Source organism: Ischnura elegans, chromosome 8, assembly GCF_921293095.1.
Source record: "Ischnura elegans chromosome 8, ioIscEleg1.1, whole genome shotgun sequence".
Taxonomy (NCBI): domain Eukaryota; kingdom Metazoa; phylum Arthropoda; class Insecta; order Odonata; family Coenagrionidae; genus Ischnura; species Ischnura elegans.
Genome location: NC_060253.1, coordinates 2,135,953 through 2,161,792, shown reverse-complemented (window position 1 = coordinate 2,161,792; position 25,840 = coordinate 2,135,953). Strand labels below are relative to the sequence as shown.

The window sequence follows — 25,840 nt, the reverse complement described above, 5'->3', positions numbered from 1 at the left end:
TAAATTCTCTTTACAATAAAACAATAATCACTGCTTTATGGGCCATGGTTCCTTAGTAATCAGCATTTATGTGATTTTTCATTTTTTACTCTGAGGCCTGACACTGCAATGTTCAAGGGGCGGTAACTTTATGACGGTTCAGTTCTGAGCAGAGATAAAGTCATCGTTATTCATCACAAGGATACTGCTTTCACATATATAAATTTCAGAGAAATCGGTGATGGTCACCTGACATGATTTTGCACTATCTGCCTGATTTGAGATGAAATGGCCCAGTAGACATTTTGTGCTTCTAAGGAAATGGTAAACACCCAGAATCTGCATTGGCCTACTTTTCAAGAGAGTTCAATGGCAATAGATATTTTAAGAAAGGCCAACAGGCTCCTTATAAACATTCCATGCAACGCATGGAGAAAAATACCTACATTGAGTATAGAACGCATGATGACGGAAAAATGAAAATGATGAAATTTAGCCATCAAACTCATTAAAATGCATAGCTGGTGAGATGAATACCAATTGAATAGTTTGCCACTGAACAAGACACTCGGCAAGAGAGCATGAACTTACAAATGGCACAAGGTCTTTGTGCCAAATAATAAAACATACATGACAAAGAAAAAAATTTCTCATTCAGGATTTCTGTTGCTGGTGAAGGAAGAATTTTTTTAGGCAAAATTATCTCTGTTTATAACTAGTGTCAGCTACATCATATGAAGTATGAGGGGTTTATACAAAACTAATTTAGCAAACAAAATATTTATTATCCATTAATCACTGCCTGAAATAGTTAATACTAAAATTTATTGTAAGTCTGTACATCCAATGAGGTATAAAAAAATAGTATTCTGATTTGATCCACAGAAAAATAACTTTCCAGACCCAAAGCACAAGGTTCATTCTAATTACCATATACATATGTCTGAATATAGTCCCCCCTTTTTTTCCAAAAATGCCGGTGGCAAAAGTAAAGGGGGGGGACTATATTCAAACGCATTTTTTTAACTTTCCCTGAAACTGAAGCCTCAAAATTAGGAGGGGGATTATATTCCGAGAAATATGGTACTTCCACTACGTCTTGGCTAGCAGAATAATCTACACAAGTACTCGGAAAGTGAATTACGGAAACATGAAAAATTAAATCTTACTGCAATTAAGAATTGATTGTTTGAGGCGTAACTTGGTGAAAGCGATTCATAATTAACATTAAAAAAAGAATAATTAAGAAATAAATTCCAACATCTACTTGCAACTGAGGCTTCTGCAGTGGTTATGAATGAGATCTCTCCTTCTTAAGAGTGCCGCTGTTTGAGTCATGAACGCAGTGTCACCAGACAATGAAGAACTACAAGCGTAGAACAGAGCTTTTGGCCAAGAAATACCAACCAGTATGCAAAATATTAAGAATGAATTAAAAAGATGATACAACATTCAATGCTTGGCACAAAGGCAGCAAACACAGTAAAAGGAACAAAAATATGACATTACACAAGACAGAAAAGAGTGGTGAGATAAATTCATCTCTGTTTATAACTAGAGTTAGCAACTTCATACAAAGCATGAGGGGTAACCACAAAACTAATTTAGCAAGCAAAATATTTTGTATCCATTCCTCACTGCCTGAGATAGATAGTTCTAAAATTCTGTACTGTACATTCAAATGTCTCTTAGCAAGAGTGAGGGAATGAAGAGCTATGTGGGAGCACGAGGGATAGCCTCATTCCAGCTCCATTAAAAAAATATTACAATAAAATATTAAGCAAAATAGATTTCCAAGTAAAAATATTATCCAAACAGTGTGACTTTTCTAGGCCAATTTTTTCACCAAGTAAAGACTATGAATAGCCAGAATGTTTGTGGGCAAAATGAAATTTGCATGCACTATTCATGATTCATATTTCCTCATAAATATTCCCAGAAAAACATTCCATTCACCTTTCCGAAACCTCTAAGGTTTTATTTCCATGCTAAGAATTTTCGTACCATTTCACCAAAATGAGAGGACCCATGAAAAAATAATGATAACGTGATCCTAACACACTTCAATTGTGCACATACCAAAATGGAAGTACACAGAATAGAAGTGTCTGATAATCAATTATTCCTTCAAGTCCTTCAATACATACTTACCAGCATCAGAAAATAAATCCAATGCTCATTTTCACCTAGAGTCATTCCCTAAAAAATTCACCACATATGTTCCCTGGATACTATACTACAGGCAAGAGGTAAAAATCTCCTATCTACAAAAAATATAAGTCAGCTCTTCTCCTTGTGACAACACACCAAACATATGCTCCAGATATTTTCCAATCAAGAAGTTCCTGAGGACAAATAGTAGCAGAGACTACTGTAGTAGAGCATATTGAGTGTAAGTATTATTTTGTACACAGAGAAACTTTTTTTACCCAATGCCTGATTGGGCACACCTAAAAACATTAAGCAGTGATGACAGTCACACAATGTGATAATGAGGAACACAGCCAGCACATTCACTTTACAGCCACATTCAAAAACAATGATTCATGGGCAGGAGGCTGAGATTGTGTGGACGTCACCTGTTTTCAATTTGCCAGACGTTGAGGCACCGAGCCCTCGTAACTTGTCTTCATCAGTCTCAATGCCACAGGTGCCCATCGCAGAAATAGCGTGAACAGCTTCTTCATCTGGCAGCAAGATGGTGAGTGAATCTCCTTGATCCACGGGAAATTTTCCAGGGAAACTCTCTTGAGTAGATCAGAGATCAAGCTTGTACCCTTGGATAAACGGAAGACCTGTACGAACTTCTTTCTGGTACCTGTAGTAGTCTTCTCCAAAAAAATTGAGAAGGGTAACTTCTTCAACTATGACCCGGTCTCTGAAAAACCTCCATGATGCCAATGTGTACGCCACAGCACACAGTGGGTTGACTAGAATCAACTGCAAAGGTATTCTTCATCAGACAATGTCACAAAAAATACAGAACTCGGCTCAAATTTTGCAAAATTTTGTCAAGGGAGGGTCGCTCTCAAATAAATACCTGAGTGCCGATGGCCCAATAGAACCATCCCACATAACTGGGATGCCTGCAGTAATGATAGATGCCATTGGTGACAAGGCAGTGGCCTTCTTCCTTCACGCTTTGAACCACGTGGTTGAAGTTGGTGCGGGCAGTAAGCATGGCCATCTTTCGCAACGTTTCCCCACCCAAGCACACCAGCAGGCCAATTGGACTGATCCACGTCCAAAGAAATAACTTCATTCCTAGGGGAAGAAATGTTTGCACTTGATTATGAATCGATACACAGGGGTGCATACAAATAGCCATCTTAGTTTTCAGACTGAAAACAACTAAGACTACAGGGCACTACACTTGATGGAAATGCTTTGTCTTCACACATTAAAGATGAACAAGTATTGAGCAACTACAATCCTTATTAAAAATCTTTGAGACTGGCCCAGTCATGCAATGCTTTGAGTGGAGTGTAACCTACGCAGGCGACAGTCTGAATTTTCCTTTTTGTAAATCTGCAGGCCTCCGCAGCTCTCTCTTGTACTTAGGACCGTATTCTTAGTCGGCCCTGTAGGGCCAACCGACTCTTGATACGTCATCAGCCCCTACATAAACTGATCTCGCCCTACATACGCCACATCAAGACCTACATACTGGAACTACAGTTTTTGGAACTGAACGGGCCCTACTTGATATAGGGTACCTTAACCAGCCCTACACCCCACAAAAACATGGCTGCAAAATTTCGTCTGCTGATCACTTCAATTAAGGAATCTACGCCATGATGCATATTAAGGGAGAGGAGCTCACATGAACCATTTCAAAATAGACAGAAACACAGCAGAAAGGTAATAATACTACCACATCACACCCATCAAGTGGAATAAATTATAAAATTAGCTGAAGTATAATAAATAAAATATATTGGCATACATTACCTTGTTTCTGCGAATATATATTAATATCTTTCATGTTTGGCTCTTGGTATGTTTTTGAGAAATCAATATTTCGTTTACGTATAACCATAGAAAACATATTATCATGCCACTATTTGCCACATAATAAACTTAACTACGGAAGTTAAAAGCGAATGACGAACCTTGATGATACAGCTTAAGTTCCCACGTTAATGATCATATTTGAGATCAAGGCCTCTGGAAATGTAGGGACAGATGTGTAGGGTCGACTAAGAATATGGGCCTAAGTCAAGAAAAATACCTAATTGGTCTCCCTTATTCATTCTCCCACTGAAAATACTGAAGCACTTTGAGCAACATCGCTTTGGCATGACTGGGAATCAATTAGTTTAGGTACTTTCCTCTGATCCATCCTTGGCGTACCAGAAGGATTCCAAAGAAATTGATCAACTTTCCCCAGAAAGTCAAGAATTCCTCGACAAAATAGCCTCAACATGAGGAAAACGAAACGATAGAAGGGCTGATGAAAGAATAAGGAATGTGAAGGAATGAATAATGGTGAGGAGATGGAGAGAGGATGGAAAGGAATTAGGTTAATAGGAAACAGGTTAAAAAAGGAAATAGATAAGGAAAGACCACAGCACAACAAACGATCGAAGGCAACAGATGTTTGGCAAAACAGCTGACCATGACCATGATTAAAGCGCTAATGGTAATATCCACACTATTTTATTTATCACTTCACCGACCATGGTTTCGACACTTGGTGTCATTTTCAAGGTTGAAAATGACACCAAGAGTCGAAACCATGGTCGGTTAATTGATAAATAAAATAGTGTGGATATTACCATTTTTGCTTTAATCATTGATATAGCATTATTCCACAAAATTAAGCCGGAAACAATTTTATAAGCTAACCATGAACTTAGTACAATACAAAGAAAAGCTTCACAATCCATCAAAAACTGCGAAGGGCACAAAGAAAGCATTACACAGATCTTAAACAAATTACGTCAATGGTGGCAGCTAGAGACCCCGAGGCTGCTAGAGCAATAGGTCTCTGGACAAAATTTTAATATCCCTTCAAATACTAACTAAAAATCGTAAAATATAGTAAAATTGTCATAAAGGCCACTTTAACACACTCATTTCACATATTTTCTTAAGAATTTAGAAAAGAAATGACCGAAACAGCTCCAAAAACACGCCCACTTCAAAACGTAATTCCATTGGCCAGCCGGAAAGTGACGTCAGCTCATGCAATCACGGTGAGTCAACTGGTAGGTGAGAGGGGTCGGACAGCGCGGTACAGGGGGAAATAACTTTAATCGGCACGGCCAGAGGCGCTGCAGTCGATGGCACCAAACTTTCGAAATTGTTTGTTCTCCTAAGCCTGGTATACATGGTTGAAGAGCCAATCACAGAAGGGAATTCTGAAAATCGGTTGCCGGCTGCCGGCAAGGAATTCAAAAATTTCTGTCTTCTGCTAGGAAGCGTGGTGCTATCAACTGCTGATGAAGGCGTGTTCGCGACGGACCTTTAAAAGTGCATTCATTCTCTCGTAATGAATTGATGTGAGTATTGTTGTGTAATTACTTTAGGATTACATAATGATTTATTATATATGTAACTTGGAATCAATTTTCCCACGTCTGTTTCATCCTGGCTTTTCACCTTTATAAATTCATCACCTGTTACGAAATTCACTCTTTTTCATTTAAGTGCATTATTAGAAAAAATATAGTTTATATATTGCTTACAAAGCATTAATTTTTTACAATATATATATGTACACATGTATATTTGGAATTTTCAGATATTGAATGGTGTTGGCTATTCTTCAAGTTACTTCCATGGATGTGATTCTCGTGTTCCAGCTTCAGGCTTACCGCAAAGGGCATGCCATATAATTGATCCCAGGTTTATTCTTTTAATTCATACTCCATCGAATGCCATAGATGTTTCTAGAGATTTTAGTTCCTCTGATTAGTACATATGGTGACTTTATTTAATCAATGCAAATTTTGTGCTTCTCACGTTTCCGTTTAGTTTGACTTATAATGCAATGATTTGTTTGTATGTTCTGCCGACTTTTCTCATGCATGCACTCACAGAGTGAAAGTATAAAAAAATGCACTGTAATTTTAAATTGTTTTCTCCGCTTTTTACGTACAATATCATTGTTATACTTATGGCTGAAACCATGGTTTTTGAAGTGCGGACTCCGTTTAGCTTATCGTAAACGTTAACGAACAGCCAATTTAATGTAAAAGCCAATTAAATGTATTTAGTCTTATCTTGTACAAGGTATTTGATTTAAATAAACATGTAAACTAACATTGGAATTCTTTATTTCACGACAACCAACCACCCTCAACTGAAGTGAATGTGTGGCTTCCGATTACTCTCATTAAATATAGTGATCTAGAACTGTCAAGTGAAAGAAACGATAGAAAATGTTTAGTTGATTTCAGAATGATAACATTAATTGAGAAAAATGCTTAATATAAAACATCTGATGATGTTAATTACAAACTACAACGGAAACGCTGGAAGAGCTTTCTGCTATGCCCCCCACCATTTGTGCCCCATCCCCTATCCCATTACGTCACAGCGACTGTGGCGCATAAATGTGGCGGCGTTGCCGATCGAAGTTGCCGATTGAAATTGCGCTGTCCGAATCCCCTCGCCCTTAGTTGACGCTCCGTGATGCAATCGTGTGGGAAATCCAGTGGCGTTGCGCATTGTCACCAAATTTCTCGGTTTATTCAACGACTTTAACGTGAGATTTTATTTCTTATATATCTTTCGGAGGTTTTATCGTAAAAAACAAACGCCACGGAACCTGGTTTCACCAAGGCTGACACCGGAAACTTGCCGAAAATTACAACGGCAGCAATGTTTACTTACATAAGCAACAGAAATTGCTACATGCAGGCTGAAAGCCGGGAGTGAATATGCATAGCTATGGAAATATAATATCACCGGCTCTTGTAAAATACATATTAAATGTGTTTATGAAATTTAACAATGAAATTCCATTCATTAGGGTCGGACGGGAAGATTACGCTGACGACGCCATTGGCACAATCTAAACATATGTTCAGATTGCCATTGGTTGCTTGCAAATTATGCACAATGAAAGCGAATGTATAGTTCGAGCTCGTGTGTGCCCCAAGCACAACCTATTACGTGGAGGAATGAGTTTTTGAGGAGGAGGGTGAGGTGGAAGTTAACAGCCTTTCTTGCAATGATTGCATAGCTAGTTCTGAGAGCAGTTCAAGTATTGTGTAAGTAGGGCTGGGCAAAATTGAAATGCACAAAACCTGTGACTTGGGAGTTTGAAATCTAAAACAGTATTTGAAATACTTTTTGAAATAAAAAAATAACATTTGTAAGCCGGCTGGTCGACGGCCGACAGAGGGCTTTGGTAATATTTTTACAACACCTTCCATAGGTATTTCGCTGGAATCCTCATTCCATGGACAGGTGAAACTTATTTCAGTTCCAAAAAATGTCCTCAAAAAGCAAACCACGGCATCACCTTATTCATTAATCTCCAGAATTTTCCCTACATAGTGAGCAACTGACTTTTTGCTGCTGAATCTAGCCAGAATCCAATCTCCACTTTGAATGTTAGTCACCGAATTTGTCAAGCTTTTTCGACTCATGCTATCTTGTTTCAGGCATTAATGCCATGTCGTCTACATCCTCCTCGTCAGAAGACATGATATCCAATGCCCAATCATAATCAATCAACCAACTGAAGTTAGCTATCCTTATCAAATAAACCTTCAAAATAAAAGTTGATGAGAGGAATCTAATTAAAAGACCTATTTTTATAAACTTCGGTGTTTTGCAACATTTAAGAAAGTTTAATGCAAGAACTGCCAGACAGAAACTAAAAGTTTAACGCAAGAACTGTTAGTCAGAAACTAAAAATTCAATCCATACTTCAACCTCGTAGCCTGGGGTAAGTGCGACAGGGGGTCGCACTTACCCCAGACAACAGGGTCGCACTTGCCCCGGAAGGAAGGAAAGGATGGTTACGACGGGGAAAGTGCGACCCCCCATCTAAACAAAATATAATGACCCGAGTTCCTAAATTTAAAGTAAAGCAAGGAAAACCAATCCATGAAGAAGAGAAAACAACATATAGTTTTTACCTAACTCCTCCGATGCGTTGATTCAGAGAGAACTGCAGTATAGACTCTCCTCACAACCAACTAAGACTACGAGATGAACGGACAGGTATATTTCCGAAGCATGTGGAACGAGAAATTAAGGAATAAGTATTACAAAGTCGTTGGCTCTGGTTTCATAACAATGTGTGGAATATGTTGCACGACCGCCACCTGCTTCGAGAACGGAAATACGATTTACCTGAAGGGGGGTCGCACTTACCCTGCAGTCGCACTGACCCCACCTCACCTTATGGAAACTAAGAGATCTTAAAAAATATTTAACCTGTTTTTGCTCGTAAGGATAGTTACAAATAGTACACGAGAAAGGTATGTTTTAAAAATATATATTTTATTTTTTAAAGTAAAACTTCTCAAATGTTGCTCTATATGGTTGCATTAGTCTCCTTGAGGAATACAATTTTTTCAAAAAGTGTCGGACATAGATCCCCTCGAAGTGGATAAAGCCAGCAAGTGAAAAAACTTTCCACTGGTGAAGATGAGTAGGTATAGGATTGTGTCAAATCTGATAAACAATGCGTTAATGTTAGAATTAATTTTTTTCATTCATTCACATTCGTCGGCACTTTCTCATCCGAACCAATCTTTGTTCTACGTGTTGGGCGACCGTATGAAAATATTTATTTGGAGCATATCTAGTCGTATTTCTGCACTTAGGCACAATGCAGTACTTGAAGCTATACGCTGCGGCATATCGAGGAATAACTACGACACGAAAAATACGGTGTAATAACCACAATATCTCCGCTGTAAACTTCAATAATGTGCACCGTCAAGGTGGTTAAGAACAACACTATTGCATGAGCTGACGTCATTCAAGATGGCAGCGGTGCGAATTATGTTTTTCCTTGATGGCTTGTAAGAGGTATTTTAAATGCTCATAATAAAAAAATAGATGACTTTACAGCCATATTGTTATAACTTTTAGCTAAATAATTACACCTACTTTTCAGAAACGTCTTTACCTAAATAGTTGTTCAGAGACCTATTCAGGTAGGGTATCTTTAGCCCTTTCCTGCTCGTGCCTACTACATATAGGAAAATGTTTTCTGCGCTACGAGTAGCATACGAATGTTTGAAACCATCTTTGCGGAGCTTTTTCTGGGGGTGGAGTTATCCAGGCATTTTTGACCCTCAGATTTGGGACCCAACTCAATGGGGGTCGGCTGGCCTCTGGAGTACACCCTCTAACCCTATCTTAGCATGAGTCCACGGTCAACTTATTGTGTAACCCGTATTTTTTTAAACCAAATTTTTATTTGATTTTCAATAATTTACTCTTCTAAAAGAATTACAAACATTTTTTAAGCATTGTGGAATTTCACACAGATTTATAGTGTTAATAACAACAAAGTTGGTAAATACTAGGTAATAAGACTGTAAGTCCGGAAGTTTCGTTTAAAAATTGCTTACGCACAGAAGAAAACGAAGAATTCATTCCAAAGTATAAAAAATTGTAGAATGCAACCAAATATATCATTGCAAAAACTATTGACAATATAACCACTTCGCAATGGATTCCTGCGGTGAGGATGATCATAAATGAGTTGGAGGGTCAGGCTTTATTGCCCCTATTGGGAGTGCCCCTAAGGACTCGCTAAGCTGAGTCTCAGGCCGGGCCTGAATGCATCCCAAAATTGCTACCTCGGCGGTCACTTCCCTTCCCTCGTGTCAACTAGAGCCGACATACGGTCGTTTGCGTTGAAAAATCCATGACAGCTATACCCAATGTTAAGTCTTCTACGTATGAAAATGACTGTCGGCTTCACCCGACGTTCAGCAAGAAAGGGTTAAGAGCGGCACTGAGAACATCATACTAGAACCCCACCACATTTCCTGTTCCATTTCCACAATTGTTATGAACACCATTTTTTTTGCCTTCCTTCCCGTTCAAATTCACGCTGAAAACCAGTTCGCTCCAGCTCACCCACCTATTTCGCACGAGCGTTTGTAGCCAGAGAGAAGCGAACATAGTGATGTCACGCGTGACGTACGGGAGCTTTTGTAGCTTCTACTGGACTTATTCCCAACGCTTCAGAGCACTAGGAGCTTGTACTGGACTATGCCCATTGTGGATATCATATCCTAGCTTAACAATAATCACACAAAGTAAGGAACTGATTTATACACCAAAACTGGTGCAAAATAGTATTGATATAAAATATGCTACCTTCAAATTATTTCAAGTGTAGTTATAAGATTATATACCATGTATGGAATTATTCGAAGATGTGGTTGAAAATTGAATTTTATTGTCCAAAGAGAGACAAGAAATGATGATGTTGAATCTCGAAGAAAAAATAATACCTAATGCAACAGTACGAGGATTTTTCAGGCGTTTTATTCCATGTTTCCCATGAATCAGCATCTGAAACTATTCTAACAAATTATACTTGGTATTCCATGCAAACATGCACTCCAAAAAGAAAGATTAGAATTAGAAAACAGACAAGAGACGACCAGTAACTCATAGCTATCACTTTGAAACAAAACACCTGCCATTCAAACCACAACCCACATAAATATGTACCAATAAAACGCAATAAAAGAATGAATTTAACCACAAAGAAAGAGAAAAAATGGAAAACAAGGGTGGAACACAAACAGAAAGCAGGGTTAAAAAAAAAAGAGCTTGATATGTTGCTCACATTGGAGTTATTCACAATTTTCATTTTATAAATGGTTATTTATAGAACATACCTCAAGAGTTTTAATTAAATAGAAATGGCAATGCATAAGATCTACTACTCCATACTCCTTTAAGCAGGATCATACTTTCAAATGGAAAAAAAACAATCACCTAATTCTATTGGAATTGCTCTAGTTAGTCAATCAAAACTTTACTTGGCCAAAAAAATCAACCGAGAGTCAATTGCAAGGAAATTTTCAACCATCACACGTAAAGGAGGATTGACAAAAGTTACCTGGAAAGAGCCACATCTCCACCAAAAATTCAATCCAGCTAGCAACGATTGCGATTCCATACTCAGGACTGTGATTCAACAAAAATGAGTCCAAAGATAATTTGCGGGGGTTCACTGCAGCTGTGGTTAAGTACTCCGAATAATGGAAGAAAGACAGGAAGCACAGGTACCTACGTAGGTAAATGAGAATATGTAATTACCACACAATCTTCTCGCATCAGCAGTCACAAAGTTTAAACTAGACTCAGACATTTACCATCCGAAGACATGCCAAGCCTCTGGAGCCAAAGAAGATGCAAAAAGACCAACTGCAAACACCATACCCAAAAATGCAGCACGTACCGCAACCTAAATGAATGATTGATTTATTACACTATATCTTGCAATAAAGACTAATCTGACACTTTGCAAAAGAAGCTTAAACACTACCTTAAAGGTTGTGCCACTGAGAAATATACAAATAAATGTATTAATTGCAACATAATAGCCTGAGAGCAGCAACCAACAATATTCGATCAAGATATCAACAGATTCCGTAGTCTTTGCCAAAATAAGAACTATAGTGATGATAAATGTGGAAAAAAACGCATATAAACTAACTCTTCCATGATGATCCAACATTTTTGAAATATTTCAGTTTGTTATTTGCTTAGCCTGAATGCGGACAACTAATTACTTTTGTTGCCGAATAAACGAACGTTCAGTAAGTTTAAGCGGTAAATTTGAAATGAGTATTGGTTAATTTCGAAGTTCAGAGGCTTTACCGACAATATACAACTAATTTTGTCCGTTATATTTTAAAAATATAATAAAAATATTAAAAATACATAATTTTGGTTTTTATTTAATAATTTTACATCACCAATATCTTTCGTAATAACTCACCCAGCAAGCATCAAACCTAGCGTAGTAACTTTTACGATAGTTCTTCGCCATTCATCATTCCAGACATTAGCCTGATTTCTTTATGCTGTAAAAATAATGTTTAAAGGATAAAGTTAAGGTCAATGCAGAATATAGGGACCGACAAATCTTGCTAGCCAGTGCTGTAGTTGAAAAAAATAGGCGGTAGTCACCAAAAATTCCAACTGCTGAACATGTATTATACATCCGGCCGCGGAGGTATTTTAACCGGTACGCTTATAACGATTGTGATTATAGGGAGTACGTCGTACCGGCCCAACTACAGCACTGATGCTAGCTCAACTTTTATTATTATTATTTTTGATTATTTGAAGCAATTGGATCAGTACGCATTACAGCACTCCATTCTTTTGAAAAGTCACTGCAGTCGCCGCGAAATGATCATTGCAAAGACGATAATTAGCTTTTTTTTCTATTTTATTTGTGATTTCTACTAATTTTATGGTTTTGACTTCTTCATGTATGATTAACTCATTTTGGACCATGCCTATGAGCGAAATTAAGTTTTCGGAATTGTCCTTTAATTATTTTGTGATGGTACCACTGCTAACTGAAACGAGAGTTGCGTGGGCGGAGCCGGGGCAATCCTCTATGCGCCTCTATGTGGGGTAAACAAAGCAGAGAAAATTTCTACTCCTGAAAGTTTTTCATGTTAGGAATAGCATTTACCCTCATTGTTACTAGCAATATCTCGCGTTGATGAGGGTTATAGATAAAAAAATCCCTGTCTAGTCGCTGTTAGTACGTAATCAGAGATTCTTATGTAACCGTTTGTAATATAAGCTCCTCTGTGACAGATAATTATACTAAATGGCAATGCATGGCATCAAGCTACCTTCGTCTTGTGACTGGTTCGTATCTACTATCAATATATTTTTTGGCGGCTTTTTGAGCTGTTTATATTTTCATGGTTTACTCTGTTGTAGCATTCTCTGTAGTTACAAGTGGTTAAATCTATTCTGTGAGTGTCTTTATCCTCCCATATTGATATAATAACTTTCTTAATGTGAAGAATCGCTCTGCAAGTCAAGCCTATGATGTTCATCGGAGTTGTTTAGGCTGGAGAGTTGTGGAGTATTGAAACCATGAAGTTAATTGAGACTTGTACAACTCACTTTGCAGTGAAAACTGTTGTCTTTGCAACCAGATAACCATAATTTTTTTATTTTAATGTATTTTCCTTCTCGAATAATGTTTTTCTATTATAGGGTTTGCAGAGTGAGGAACTACAGTCAGCAGGAGAAGAAGTCTCTGCATTGGGAAGAAGTATCAGATCATCCATTGAAACCTATCGTTGTGACTGTAAGTATTGTTTTTCAACAGAAAATTGTCGGTGGTGTGTAAATAATTCTAGATATGCATAACTGAGCCTCGTAATCATCTAATTATCATCTCTTTGCTTTCATTTCTGATTTATTTTCACAAATACTTGTTCTATAATAATAATATGTTTTATTTGCCCAAAGACCGAGGTACATTTGTCAAGGCATAAGGCATGTCAATCATAAACATAAGTCACTTAACAAAACATAAAGTCACTCTACACATATATCACTTAATTAACGTTCAAAACATAGAATAAAAATAACACCTTGTGAAACATTTCATCAAGCCCTTCCGTTACTTACATAAGTATTCCTCCAAAGAATAATAGGAACCTAGTAGAAGGAACCTTTTTAAGTGCATTTTAAATGCATTAAATTTTAAAAATATTTTTAACATCAGGAGGGAGTTTGTTGTATAGTCGTATCCCCATTTCCCTGGAGCCAAGTTTGTAAAAGTTATTATCTATTCATGAGTAAATTTTAAAGTGGCCATATGCCCCAGTTTAGACCACTTTTTGAGGGCTTCCCGTCGGTTTCCGAAAATTCTCTACAATGTCCTGGTTTTGTGTAAAAATTATGGGAATTATATTTTTATAATGACAGTTTATAGCAGAACACGTAGTGCAATACAGCAACAAGAGGTTGATGAAATATATGTATTTATTCTGAAAGTCCTATATGTCCCAAATCCTGAAGTTTCCTTCTTAAAAAAAGTTTAATCAGAAAGTAAAAATACAATACAGTAAATACTTCGATATTAATTTCCAACAAAAAATGAAACAGACTTAGATGATAAACGATTTTATTTTTTCCTGTTGAATATTATTCGAGGATTCTTCTCGGGCTCTAGACCAGGTTAATTCAGTCATGTTGGCCGACTCTTTGGAAAACGACTTGTCTTCCATTCTCAATTGGTGTGTTACGTACAAATGTCTAAATGTCCAATTTCACACTGAAGTGACATCACATTTGGTAGGTACAGCAATGAGGCTCAGGTATCACCAGTTTTATTATTAACCTCTGCTGGGAGGAGATATATCTCATTGTTTGTGAACTTGGTGCTATGCGGAAGGAGAAGGCAAGACTTCTTTGCAGTCTTAATTTATTGTGAAGTGACGTGACAAGGAAATCATTCCAAAATTTGCCAAGGTAAAAAAAGTCGCCACTGAAATTGAAGAAATTGGATCGTATCCTTCGACAGACAAGTTTTGCTTTGCTTAGAGAACAAATTCGTGATTGGAGACAAACTCTTGATTACAATGCGAGAAGACTGATGGATCTCCACCAATGCCTCTCTGTCACCTCTTGATTGGGAGTTTGTTGACTGTGCACCTTGTAATTTGGGAGAATCAGTCCACAAGTGGGGCATAGAGAGGCTGAAAAAGAAGTTGGTTAATACAGTGCTTACTGATAGATGGCTCACCACAACTTATCACCACTGGACAGTTATTAACATAACTTGTGAGGGGATTGATGAAGGTACACTCTCAGTTTTCGTGAGAGCCTTGACACTCTAGGAAGGTTTCGCTGGTGAGGCAGGAGGGGTAGTACATACCAAGAGAGAGAGAGAGAATGAGTCCACTGAACGTTGCCAAATGCACGAAGCCGCTCTAGTTTGTCACTGAAAAGGTGTGAGTCATGGTGGCCACTGGTATTTGTGCCCCGGCACCCAGATAATGTACCTATACATTTGGAAGGTATTGAGGATAATCCTTGCACAGAAGCCCATTACATATATCTTCGGCTATCACGCTGAATGAGGCACTGTTGGTGGAAGGCATACTTAAAGACATTGTTCAAGAGAACACTTGCTGTTTGGCAATATTGCTCCACGAACAGATTCGCGATGTTAAGTAAACGGAGGTCTGAGAGCGACGGACTGAGGCCACACCTTGTGTTTGTTGATTGGCAGAGTCACGTGTCGAAAAACTTTCCCTCCCCTCACCCCTTCCACTTGCTTTAGCCACGCCAGCAAAGATAAAATGAACGGAGATTAAACGTGGCCCGCGCATCAGGAAATATTCCATTTGGTGATGTAATTGGAAGGGTAGAGCAAGCAATATGGAAACTCCCCAGTGATGCAGCCGAGAAGGTTAGAAGTGATACATATCTCTTTTTGAAATTTTTGAAAAACAGGGTGTTTAGTTGAGGGTTGTACATGAATTTTAATACTTTGCATAATTGAAAAACTTCATTTTTCAAAGAAATATGTAGTAAATTCATGATTTTTCAATATTTTCTGTTCTTTTATGAAACAAAGTACAGTTGAGGACCTCGAATCCGGAAAGATTCGGAGCAAAGGGTTTCTGAATTTCTGGTCTTCAGCACACGGAAAAAGTGGTACACTTTTTTTTTTAGAATTTTGATGCAATAAAGCCATAACTGAGAAATTACAATGGAAAGGGATTTTAACATTAATTAGCATAAACCTTCTAGCAGTATTTCTATTTAATATTTATAACTTTGCTTTAAAATGATAAGAGAAAAAGTAATAACAACCCCTAGAAGGACATTCGTCGCCTTAAATGGATTCAAGTATGGACATTGAAGGAAAACTTGGCGAATAAGTCGTCAAATCATGACCGTAGCTTCTGCAGCAAAAACTATATGTGCTTAATACTGGATGAGAGCGATCAATAAATAAATCTTTTTCTTCATGCTCAATAGCTTTCGTTGATAGCATTCACTATACCATTTTAGCGAACTGATGGCGGCTGGGTGGAAAATAGCAAGTAGCCAATCAGAAGCACTGCCCCTTCCACCTCTCCTTTCCCCTCCATCCCTTTTCCGCTCCGCTCCCCTCCATCCGGCCGACCGGCGTTGCCAGCCTTGGGAATAACGGTAATTTCGGGGGCGGCGGAAGATTCTCGGACGAATGCTGAGAGATTTGGTTTGGCAACACTGCTAGCTAGAGAGCGATCTGCACTGCACGGAGTTCGGAGAGAGACTGCAGGCTCCAACACACTTCCTCCTGTCGCTCTTCTGTGATTGGCTAGAAGAGTGGGTGGGTTTCGAGCACGCTCAAGGTCAGCCGCCGTCAGTTCAGAAAAATGGTTTAGCAGGCGTTGCAATATCTATTGATTCCTTCCTTAGTTGGGCAGTGTATTTGTGCAAATACTTCTATATTTTGTTAATTAATTCAAATGCTTTCAGGCTCTTTTGTTCGATATTTGAAATCCCTGTGTGTCCCTGCCTAGGTTGTTAGCTGATGTCCTAGCGTGTGCTAACTTCCCACTTGTCCATCGGGAAGAATGACAGAGCCTCAGTAGTTTAACTGGCTAAAGCACTCGACCAGAAATTGAGGGACCCGGGTTTGAATCTTGGTCAAGGAGAATGATTTTTTTCTCTGTGGATTTTTCGCCCAATTGATCTAATAAGGAAAAGATAATGAGGAATGCTGAGGTAAATCATGTCAGTATTAGGATATGAATGAAAATTAATGTGTCCTAAACAATCCCATAAGCACAACTGAAATGAATTAACCTATAGTAATATGTCTTCAATTTAATGAATATATAGTAACTCAGTTATACGACCCTCAGTTATACGATGACCTTACTTATACACCGATTTTTTTTGGTCCCGTGAATAATCCCATACATGAACCCATGTATTTCCAACCGCGATTATGAAACTTTACACCTATACAATGACCACAGTTACGAAACGTATTTTTCCAGTCCCATGAGATTAAATGTCTCACTTACACTGTTACACTTAGAGAACTGTTCTATAAGAAGATTGCGGTGCGTGTGTCGATTTTAGTCACACGAGCGAGAGTACTGTGTGCTCATTACATAGATATGCCAATATAGAATAATAAGTTTTTATAATTAGTGATGCCAATTATTAGATATTAATTTTTATTATTGTTAATGATTGTTAATCTGTAATTATGAACTATGGAATATCTATGTCTAACAGAAGATTTTCTAGAATTTTGCCGACTTAATGTTTTCCGTCGCCCCGACGAAATAATGCCCGAATAAGCTGTTAAAAATCCTTCCGCACCATACATTTGGCTTACAAGGACATCCAAAAAAGATAATTGTATTTCTAGTATGGGCATCAGTCGATGGTGATTCAACAGGATGGTAAAAACAGCATGCATGGTTTCATTCTGTGGGCCTACCCCACATCTGCTGGACGAATGGAACCGGGGGAAAGTTGCTTTCGTGGCGTGCTCATCAAATCTGACCCAACTAGTGTCGGTGGGTGTAAATGAAACGTATTTGGACCTTGAATAGTTGTTAGCTTAACTCTGCCTGGTAGAAAGCGTTTTTTTTTTTACAGAACGGGTGTTACTGTAAATGCTTGCGGAGATTAACTCTCGTTGTCAGTAACACGTAATCATTAAGTCAATTTCAAGTAGATTCCCGGTAGATTCAATCTACTGTTGCTAAAATTTCATCGGAAAATTAATTTTTAATGCGTAAAAATCATAAAGAGAGTAGATTTTTCTGGGCTCTTAATCTATTTCGGTTCATTCATCACCCAGTCATGAAAGGAGTTGTGCAGTTATTTAAATTGCTCACTTAACTCTTTGGCGCCGGACGTTGGGTATAGCCGACGGACATTTTCATGCGTAGAACACCTGACGTCGGGTATAGCTGTCGCAAACTTTTCTACCCAGACGACCAGATGTCGGGTATAGCTGTCGCGGGGGGAAGGGGCGGGGGATGGGAAGCGACCGCAGAGGTAGCTATGGTCGGTGGTATTCAGACCCGAGACCCTTGTGCCTCCCCTTAGGCAATTAAGTCCGACCCTCCCACTCATTTATGATCATTCCCACAGCAGGAATTTGCGGTGAAGTGCTTAAAACGGCAATGGTTTTTGCAAGCAATAATTTGTTGCAAACTCAAATTTTTTATTCATTGTAAGGAATTCTTCGTTTTGTTCTGTGCATAGGCAAAGTTTAAATGAAATTTTAGTGTATTTTTTAACGAACTTCTCATGTGAATGCCTTAATACCTTGTTCTTCCATAAGGAATGAAAAATATGTAATGGGGAGATGCTGTTGTTTTATTGTCATTATCGCTCATGAATGTTACAATCCGAATAACTTGCTACATTACATACCCTATATTTTCTGATTTATTCATTTTCCCAATAGTAATTACTAATATGCCGGTATTCTAAGGTAATGTAACTTGTATATCCAATTCCGTACCGACGTTGTATGCCCCATTGTTAGCTACTCATTTTGGGTGAAAAATTTGCTCAGCTGCCTGACGATGTCTCGGATAAACTACGTGGAAAAACCAAACCTTCCACTCTCACAATGATATCGTGCGTGCATTCATACAGTCCAGGTATTGAGTGCTAATGACATTTTCGCAATGAATCTTAGGCACTAGGCCATTACTCTAATCAGCCTGGTTATCGAAGAGAACCGTTTCAACATTGCATTCTCTTCTGCAGCTTGAACGACGAATAGTTGAGGAACAATAACAGGTTCAGGTGGTCTTGGCCAATTTTCCAGGGTAGATAGCAGCCATTCTGGTCCTCGCCACCATAGAGATGAATTTATAAGAGCATCAGGGTCTAAGCCTCGTCTTGGGAGGTCAGCTGGATTCTGCTCCTGGAAACAAAGCAGACCCAATTGAATAGGATTTCCTGCTCCTTTACCGATAAACCTCACGTTGGAGTCTTCCTCTCTTATGAAACTTTTTTTGTGTCTCAGCTAAAAGTATTATAAGTGAGGATCTACTGTATGTATCCAAAAAGCTCAGAAGAGCCCTCAGCAAAGGCATTTGTACAATTGTAATCAAGATTATATACGTTTATGTATCATGCAATATTTGATCTTTTCGAATTCATTCTTCACAGAAAAACCAATTGTTCTATATGCTCAGGTATCAGGCTCTGACTTCTCCATATTTCAGTATTACTGCTTTTAGAAAATTCAATACACTGGTTTGGCTGGACAAATACTTTCTTGCCAAAGTTGCAAGATTCAGGAACCTTGGAAATTTTTATTAAAAGTCATATCAACAATTTTTAGGGATCTTGAATCTTCATGGAACTTAAGTGGACGAAGTGAACAAACTATAGAGCCTTAACTTTGTAGACCAAAAAAGTTAAAAAAATTCAAACCTCAAATTTTCGAGTACTCCCACATCCTTAGTAACAACATACATATTTCATGTTTGCTTAAAACTTTTGACTGGCTTACCTGTTGTAAATGCTTAGGTTACAGATTCGCGTGTGGCAAGGAAAGTTTTTGGTGGAAGTGCCGGGAGCAGTACTGGATCATCAACACCCACAGCTGGTATAGCAGCGTTCCAGAGTCGAAGTTCAAGTATCTCTGCCCTTGGGCCTACTGATCCTCTGTCATCAGCTCTCGAAGGTAGTGATCCTCTAAGTCAGTTTGCTAAAGAACAGGAGAGCAAAGATGCTGAATTAGATCCCTTATCGAAAATGGCAGCAGAATATGCATCAGATGATTTAAAGGTAAGTGCTAGTTGACTCTCATATTAGGGCATGGAGAAGAAGTTCTTGAGAATATAGTGTTCAAGGTCAAGTTAACATTATTTAAGTATCAAAATAATAATGATAATAATAATATTACAATATATTATTTCTTATTAATATTTATTTTTTGTAATAATACCTTTTCATACACATAAAAAATTTTGATACTAAAATGAGTTGGTGATGAAATTAAAGAAAGATAGAAATAAATTTCCTTTCATTTCCCACCGTTTCACTGCAACTGTTTGAATATTTACAGAGATAAAATATTTCTAAATCAGGTATCTCGACTGTTTGCGGTGACAAAAGGTGACTTAACCAATTTTAAGATAAGTGAGCAGATCCATATTAATCTTATTATTGGTATGCTTATGACAAAAGACAATGGTTTCAATTTTGTAGTAGCTGGCAATGCAAATGCATATCCTAATGCATCTTGGAAATAGATGGCAGATTAAAAACCTCAGATCTTTCTTCAGAGGGCAGATGGATTTGTACACTGAAACTAAGAGGGGGTATTGAAAAGTAAGGTCTCCAATTTTTAAAAAAATGGAACATAAATTAATTCTCAACTTTGCATATATCATTGGAAAGGCTGAGCATTTAGCTATTTTTCTACGTAGTCGCTTTGATGATCAATTGATTTCTGCATCCTTGTAACCAGATTTTTAATAATGGCGTTTTACCACTCTCCTGCCACGTTTGGAAGCCAACTGTTGACTGCATCTTTCATTTCCTTGTCTGACTTGAATCTCTGTCCCCCAAGGAGTTTTTTGAAAGATGGAAAAAAGGTACTAGTCCCTCGGGGTGACTTTTGGGCAGTATGGAGTGTGGTCGAAGATATCCTAGCCGATTTCATTGATTATGGCAATAGTATGATGTGACACATGTGGACCAGCTTTTTTTGTGTCCATCGGTGAGCTGCTCAGGGACCCACCTGGTAGACATCATGTTGTCACCGAGGACCTCCGCTACAAATTCTCCACGGAGAAGTTGCCTCACTCTTCATTTAGACCTTCCTTTATCTCATGAAGGGTTATTCTTCGGTCATTGCATTGCTCCATGTCATCAATTCAAGCCGCCGTTGATTCTGGCAAACTAGGCCTCCCCGATCGCTGCTCATCATGGACGTTTTCCTGTCCATTAGAAAACTCCCAGCTCCATTTCCGTGCGTTTTTGATGGCGATACTCTTCTTACCATATACTTCCACTAACTGATGATGAATTTCTATCGGTGAAAACATTTTCGCTTTCAAAAATTCAAATGACTTAGCATAGTTCGCACCTGGCGGGCATGCTAAGCGTGAGCTTCATCCTTAACGACTGCTATACAGCGACTGAGTGACCTAAGGTAACAATAGTGGTTTTAAATTTTAGCGTAGGAACCAAGGAATGCAGTGCTGTAGTCAAATTTCTCCTAGCGACTCGCATGCAGAGATAGCGTCGTTGGAGACCATACTTTTCAATACACCCTCATATTACATTACCTCCAGAAGATAATAAACTGATCCTAATCTTACTTGTCTTATATTAGGTTAAGTCACATACTGTCATTTCAAAAATTTGAGTTAGTTGGCAAGAGGTATGGGTGCTCAATAATCTTACTCAGTCAAATTTACAGTGGGATAGTGTAGCAGAAACTCGGAGTGGAAAACAGAGTCACAGGGGTGGCGTCCCATTGATGCAGCAGGCTTCCTCTCCAATGCATTTCCCATCTGTGATGGACAAGTCTGAGCCGTGGGCAGCAAAGAAAGCAGCCATATTGAATCGTTTTACTACATCAGAGAAACTTTCCATTGTAACCAGTTTTTTGTCTTCTGGAGGTAATGTATTTGTTTCAGTAAAATTTAATTATTCAAGCTGACTGATGTACAGATATATCCAGCATATTTTTCCAAGATGCCTGAGGATATTTACTGGCATCCCCAGCAACTAGTTATTAGAAATCATCACCTTTTTATCATACCAGTTTTTTTTTGTATCATCAGGATTTTTCATATAAAGCTAAAAATATTCTGTATTTAATTTGTTCCTCAGTTTATTTTTCAAAGCTTAAATTTGTATTAAAATGGGATTACCTTGTCATCTTCAGGCCTCTTGCTCCACAGTTCTGGAAGAAGGAAATCTTATTTAAATGTTGCTTATCATTAATTGGCTAACCCTAGAAGTTTAGGAAGAGGAAATGCTAAAATCAGGGTTCCCACTCAACCGTGAAAACCTTAAAACCGTGAATTAGCCGTGAATTTCGTCTACCGTGAAAAAACATGGAAAAAGCCGTGAATTTCGTCCTTAAACCTTAAAAATCTCTCAATCTTGATAATAATACATTCCCAGAAATTTTCAACTTCGTTCGTAGCCAGCGCACTTCTATTCATTGTGGCGAGCATCGTCGCATGGGTCAGAAAAGCGTGGGAACGAATGTTGCCTGAAGAAAAAAAACATCTTTCCCCAGGGCAGGCCTTTTCTCTCCCCCCCTCCTGAAATATGACACCACTTCTCATCAGCTTGTTTACTTTCCTCGACTGGCTTGGTTTCCCCTCCCTCGGTCACTCCTAAGTCCCCCTTCCATCCAATTAGGCTTCCCACTGGCTGCAGCGACCGCTTTCGAAACTAAATCTAGATGGCATTTGTGTCGAAAAATTTGAACGTATATTCAACACCCTCAATCCTCTGATTGGAAGACGGCTAACCTTGACAACCTATTCGCTGTGGACATTAGTGATGGGCAAAGTCGATCATTTTGGTGATTCAATCATTTTGACTCGAGTCACATAAATGATTCAATCAATTGATTCAATCATTATGATCGAAAAGACTCAAATGAATCAAGATCGAAAAGACTCAAAGGAGTCATGATTGAAAAGACTCAAAAGGAATCAAGATCGAAAAGACTCAATCAATGGATGTAATAAATCACTTTGAATAATCGAATAATTACTGCCTCATCTGCGAAGATCATTGGTAACGCTGATTGCTATCCATATTATCATTTCATATACTATTTTGATTGTGATTTACTAGATCAGTAAATTAGATTGCAAAAATGAAGGAAGTGGTGTCATGAAAATATTTGGGAAGGCAAAACTGCCACAGTTTCTTAACACTAATAGAAGAATTTCTAACTATATATCTCAAAATATAACACTAAGTACACCACACCCATGAATCTGATCTGCAGGATAATTTTATTAACGGCACAGTAAAATGTTAACAGCTTTAACTTCTACTTCTTAACGTTCTCCTACAATTTAAGAGTCATCTTAATATTTTCCTTTTACGTGTATTGGTGTTTTTAATACTTATAACTGTTGGAAAACATATAAGAAAAAGATTACACAAGTATTCAGTTCTTTATAACATAGTATTTAATTTTCTCACAACTATTTCTGCCCTGTCGAAAAGAGATCAAGCACCGATCGTTCCAAATTTTGAAATAAACCGGAAACCGGGATGATTGATATGATACCGGAATTCGGAGTGATTGATGATTGATGATCGACTTGTTTAACGAAATGAATCATGAGTCATTTGATCCACCTAGTGATTCAATCTTTTTGATCGAATCGTTCATGATCGACCCATCACTAGTGGACATAACGCTCCCTGAGTTTGAACCGGGCGACAGCGAGCTTTCGGCGCGACGTAACTAATTCTCGCGCGTTGCGGCCTGAAAACGAGAGAAGATTTCCGCTTATGGCAACACAGCATTACACGATTTTCGCATGCGTCGACCTGGGACTTGCCAGTTTTACGTCGCAACCGGAAAGTTTGTGTGGAAATATTTGACGAGTAATAAAGTAAAGTGAAAGTGAAAATAACATGTTTCAGCAGGTATTTTTTTATGTCTTTATATATTTCAAACCAAGTGAATTATAATTTACCTAATTGCACCTATCTAAGACAAGGTATATTTTCCTCCTAACTCCTGCAGAAAAGAGGGTTCGTCTTACAATCGAATGCAAAATTCTCGACGTCAATCGGGTTGCATAATTTTCGTCAGAAAAAATTATGGATACCAGAGTTTGTCACCTAATATATATAGCTATACAACGAAAAATCAACGTCAAAAATACCTGAACTGTAATTTAGCTTATTTAATTTTGTGTTTAAGTGAAAAACTATTGCCATTTTAGGCAGCAGGTAAAGCGTGCGTGCCAATCAATCGCCGGGTGCACTTCTGCCGTGTCCGCGAGATCGCCTGCTTTACCCTGGGTTCGGCTCCATTCAAGTTAGAGCTTGATCAACTTACAAAATGTTTGTGTGATTGATTACAATTTACCTAAATTTTAACCAGAGGCGGATCCAGGATTTCTTTCTGGGGAGTGGGGAGCACAAGCAAAGCCGTATCCAGGATTTTGTTCCTGGGGGGGGGGGGCACAAGGATACCTCATGATACAAAAGGAGCGCAATGATAATGTGATCGTATTCAGAATAATGCATATTTTTTAAGTGTCTGGGGGGAATGTGCCCCCGTGCCCCTCACTAGATCCGCCTAGGATTGTAACGTTAAAGCCTCAATGCCGTCGCGATATAAACTGCTACAAAAGTCGTTCCATTTTTTCCAGAGCAAAAGTATGAAGGGAACATGATTTGCCTCTGATTAAAGAAATCGATTTAGTTTTGGTTTCAGAGTATTACGATAGCAGAGGAAAGAAGTCATTACACTGCCGCTTTCAAAAGAAAAGTTATACGGTGGAACCTCGATCTATCGTTCCCGCATTGATCGTTCGCCGTTTCTGGTCCCAAATAAAGTTCCTTATAGACAATGTAATTTTTTCCCGCATCTATCGTTCCCCGAAGTATCGTTTCTCGCATTGATCGTTTGATAATTGCCGTTCCGACGCATAATTTTCCCGCATCCATCGTTTGACGAAAATGAGACGAAATAAATACAATGTGTCATTTATGGCTAATAACGACAAGCACATAGTTGGAATCTTCCCAAGGGATGGAAATACCATTGGGAGAAGCTCAGTGCCGTGGGAAAGTAACACAACACTACCTGAATTATATTAAAAATATATTCATTAGACAGGAACAATTCAAGTAATAGACTATTTTTGGCCTTCGTCATCTATCTCACAACCAGTCACTGCGCCGGCGAATGCGGTTGTTTTAGGCACAACATGCACATTGCTTTCGTGAATACATGTACTGGAAATGGTGTTTGATGGATATGAATTTTTATCTCTGACTGAAATCCATAATAGCAGTGTAAATGCCGAGTGGAGAGCAAACTTTTTTTTAGTGAGGTGGCGTTTTCCTTCAGAATTTTGAAAGAGATATGGGTCGAATCAACAATATGACCTTTGTGTCCTGATAAAGTAGTACTATTCCTGTTATTATCTAAAATATTGATTGAAACCTTTAATGAATATCTTAATTACTCGCCAAAATCCTGCGTTTCCTGGGACATAGGCAACCTAGCAAAAAAATTAAAGCATTGATCGTTTTTCCGCATTCATTTTATTATCGTTTCGTTATTAGGAAAAAAAAATTCCCCTAGTGGAGTTCCAAAAAAGGAGGGTAGTCTTAGAATCGTGTTCGTCTTAGATTTGAGCTAATACGGTGAATGAAATTGTTTTTCGATTTATTATGTTCTATAAACAATTTAAATAAAATATTTTCCGTTAAATAAGAAAGATTGGGGTGGGGGAAATTCGGCCACTGTGCAGTAATAACAACGTGCGCAAAAAACAATCTCTCGGCGAGGAATTAAAAAAGGCCCTCGGGTGTCCGGACGGAAGAAGGTCCGAAGGGTATTCGGCGTCCAGGCAAGAGCGCGGTTGGGCTGGTCCTTTTGTCGGCCCTGAATTTTGCAAACGATAGATCACGTCATAACAGATATCACTTTTCATTGCGGCGTTAACATTCACGGCGTTTGTCGCGTACGTTAATTTTCTGTTCATATACGGCCAGTGATTTTCTTATTGTTGGCTTATTAACGGACCGTGAATTTAGCGAAATTGAGACCGTGAAAACCTGAAAAAAACCGTGAAAAACCTGAAAAATAACCGTGAAAACCTGGAAAAAGCCGTGAATTTCATTATTCAAGTAGAGTGGGAACCCTGTAAAATAACAC

General features: G+C 38.4%; 2 protein-coding genes across 4 annotated transcripts in view; one reads left to right on the top strand and one right to left on the bottom strand.

The window, feature by feature from the left end:
* Nucleotides 1–743: 743 nt before the first annotated feature.
* LOC124163253 (protein-S-isoprenylcysteine O-methyltransferase) lies at nt 744–11,701 on the bottom strand. Its single transcript, XM_046540027.1, has 5 exons — nt 11,465–11,701; nt 11,292–11,383; nt 11,036–11,205; nt 3,020–3,243; nt 744–2,919 (listed from the first exon to the last, which is right to left on the bottom strand). The coding sequence occupies exons 1-5, from the start codon at nt 11,654–11,656 to the stop codon at nt 2,737–2,739; spliced, it is 861 nt and encodes a 286-aa protein (XP_046395983.1). The 5' UTR covers nt 11,657–11,701; the 3' UTR covers nt 744–2,736.
* Nucleotides 11,702–12,349: 648 nt separating this feature from the next.
* The window catches only part of LOC124164566 (VPS35 endosomal protein-sorting factor-like), a 104,417-nt gene continuing 90,926 nt past the window's right edge, over nt 12,350–25,840 (top strand). Inside the window, exons 1-4 of one of the 3 annotated variants that reach the window (XM_046541945.1) lie at nt 12,350–12,567; nt 13,168–13,261; nt 19,477–19,737; nt 21,380–21,581. In XM_046541945.1, the coding sequence (XP_046397901.1) occupies nt 12,401–12,567; nt 13,168–13,261; nt 19,477–19,737; nt 21,380–21,581 (724 nt within the window). In that variant the 5' untranslated portion in view covers nt 12,350–12,400. Of the gene's footprint in view, nt 12,811–13,167; nt 13,262–19,476; nt 19,738–21,379; nt 21,582–25,840 lie in introns of all 3 variants that reach the window. The other 2 variants (XM_046541943.1, XM_046541944.1) reach the window with 2 other exon arrangements.

Bases quoted from the DNA above. Each gene is read 5' to 3' on its own strand.
- LOC124163253 (XM_046540027.1), bottom strand. From the start codon at position 11,656: ATGTTGGATCATCATGGAAGAGTTAGTTTATATGCGTTTTTTTCCACA. The intron at 11,206-11,291 runs GTAAATGTCTGA...TTACCTACGTAG, and splicing joins GCTTGGCATGTCTTCGGATG to GTACCTGTGCTTCCTGTCTT. The intron at 2,920-3,019 runs GTATTTATTTGA...ATACCTTTGCAG, and splicing joins ATTGGGCCATCGGCACTCAG to TTGATTCTAGTCAACCCACT.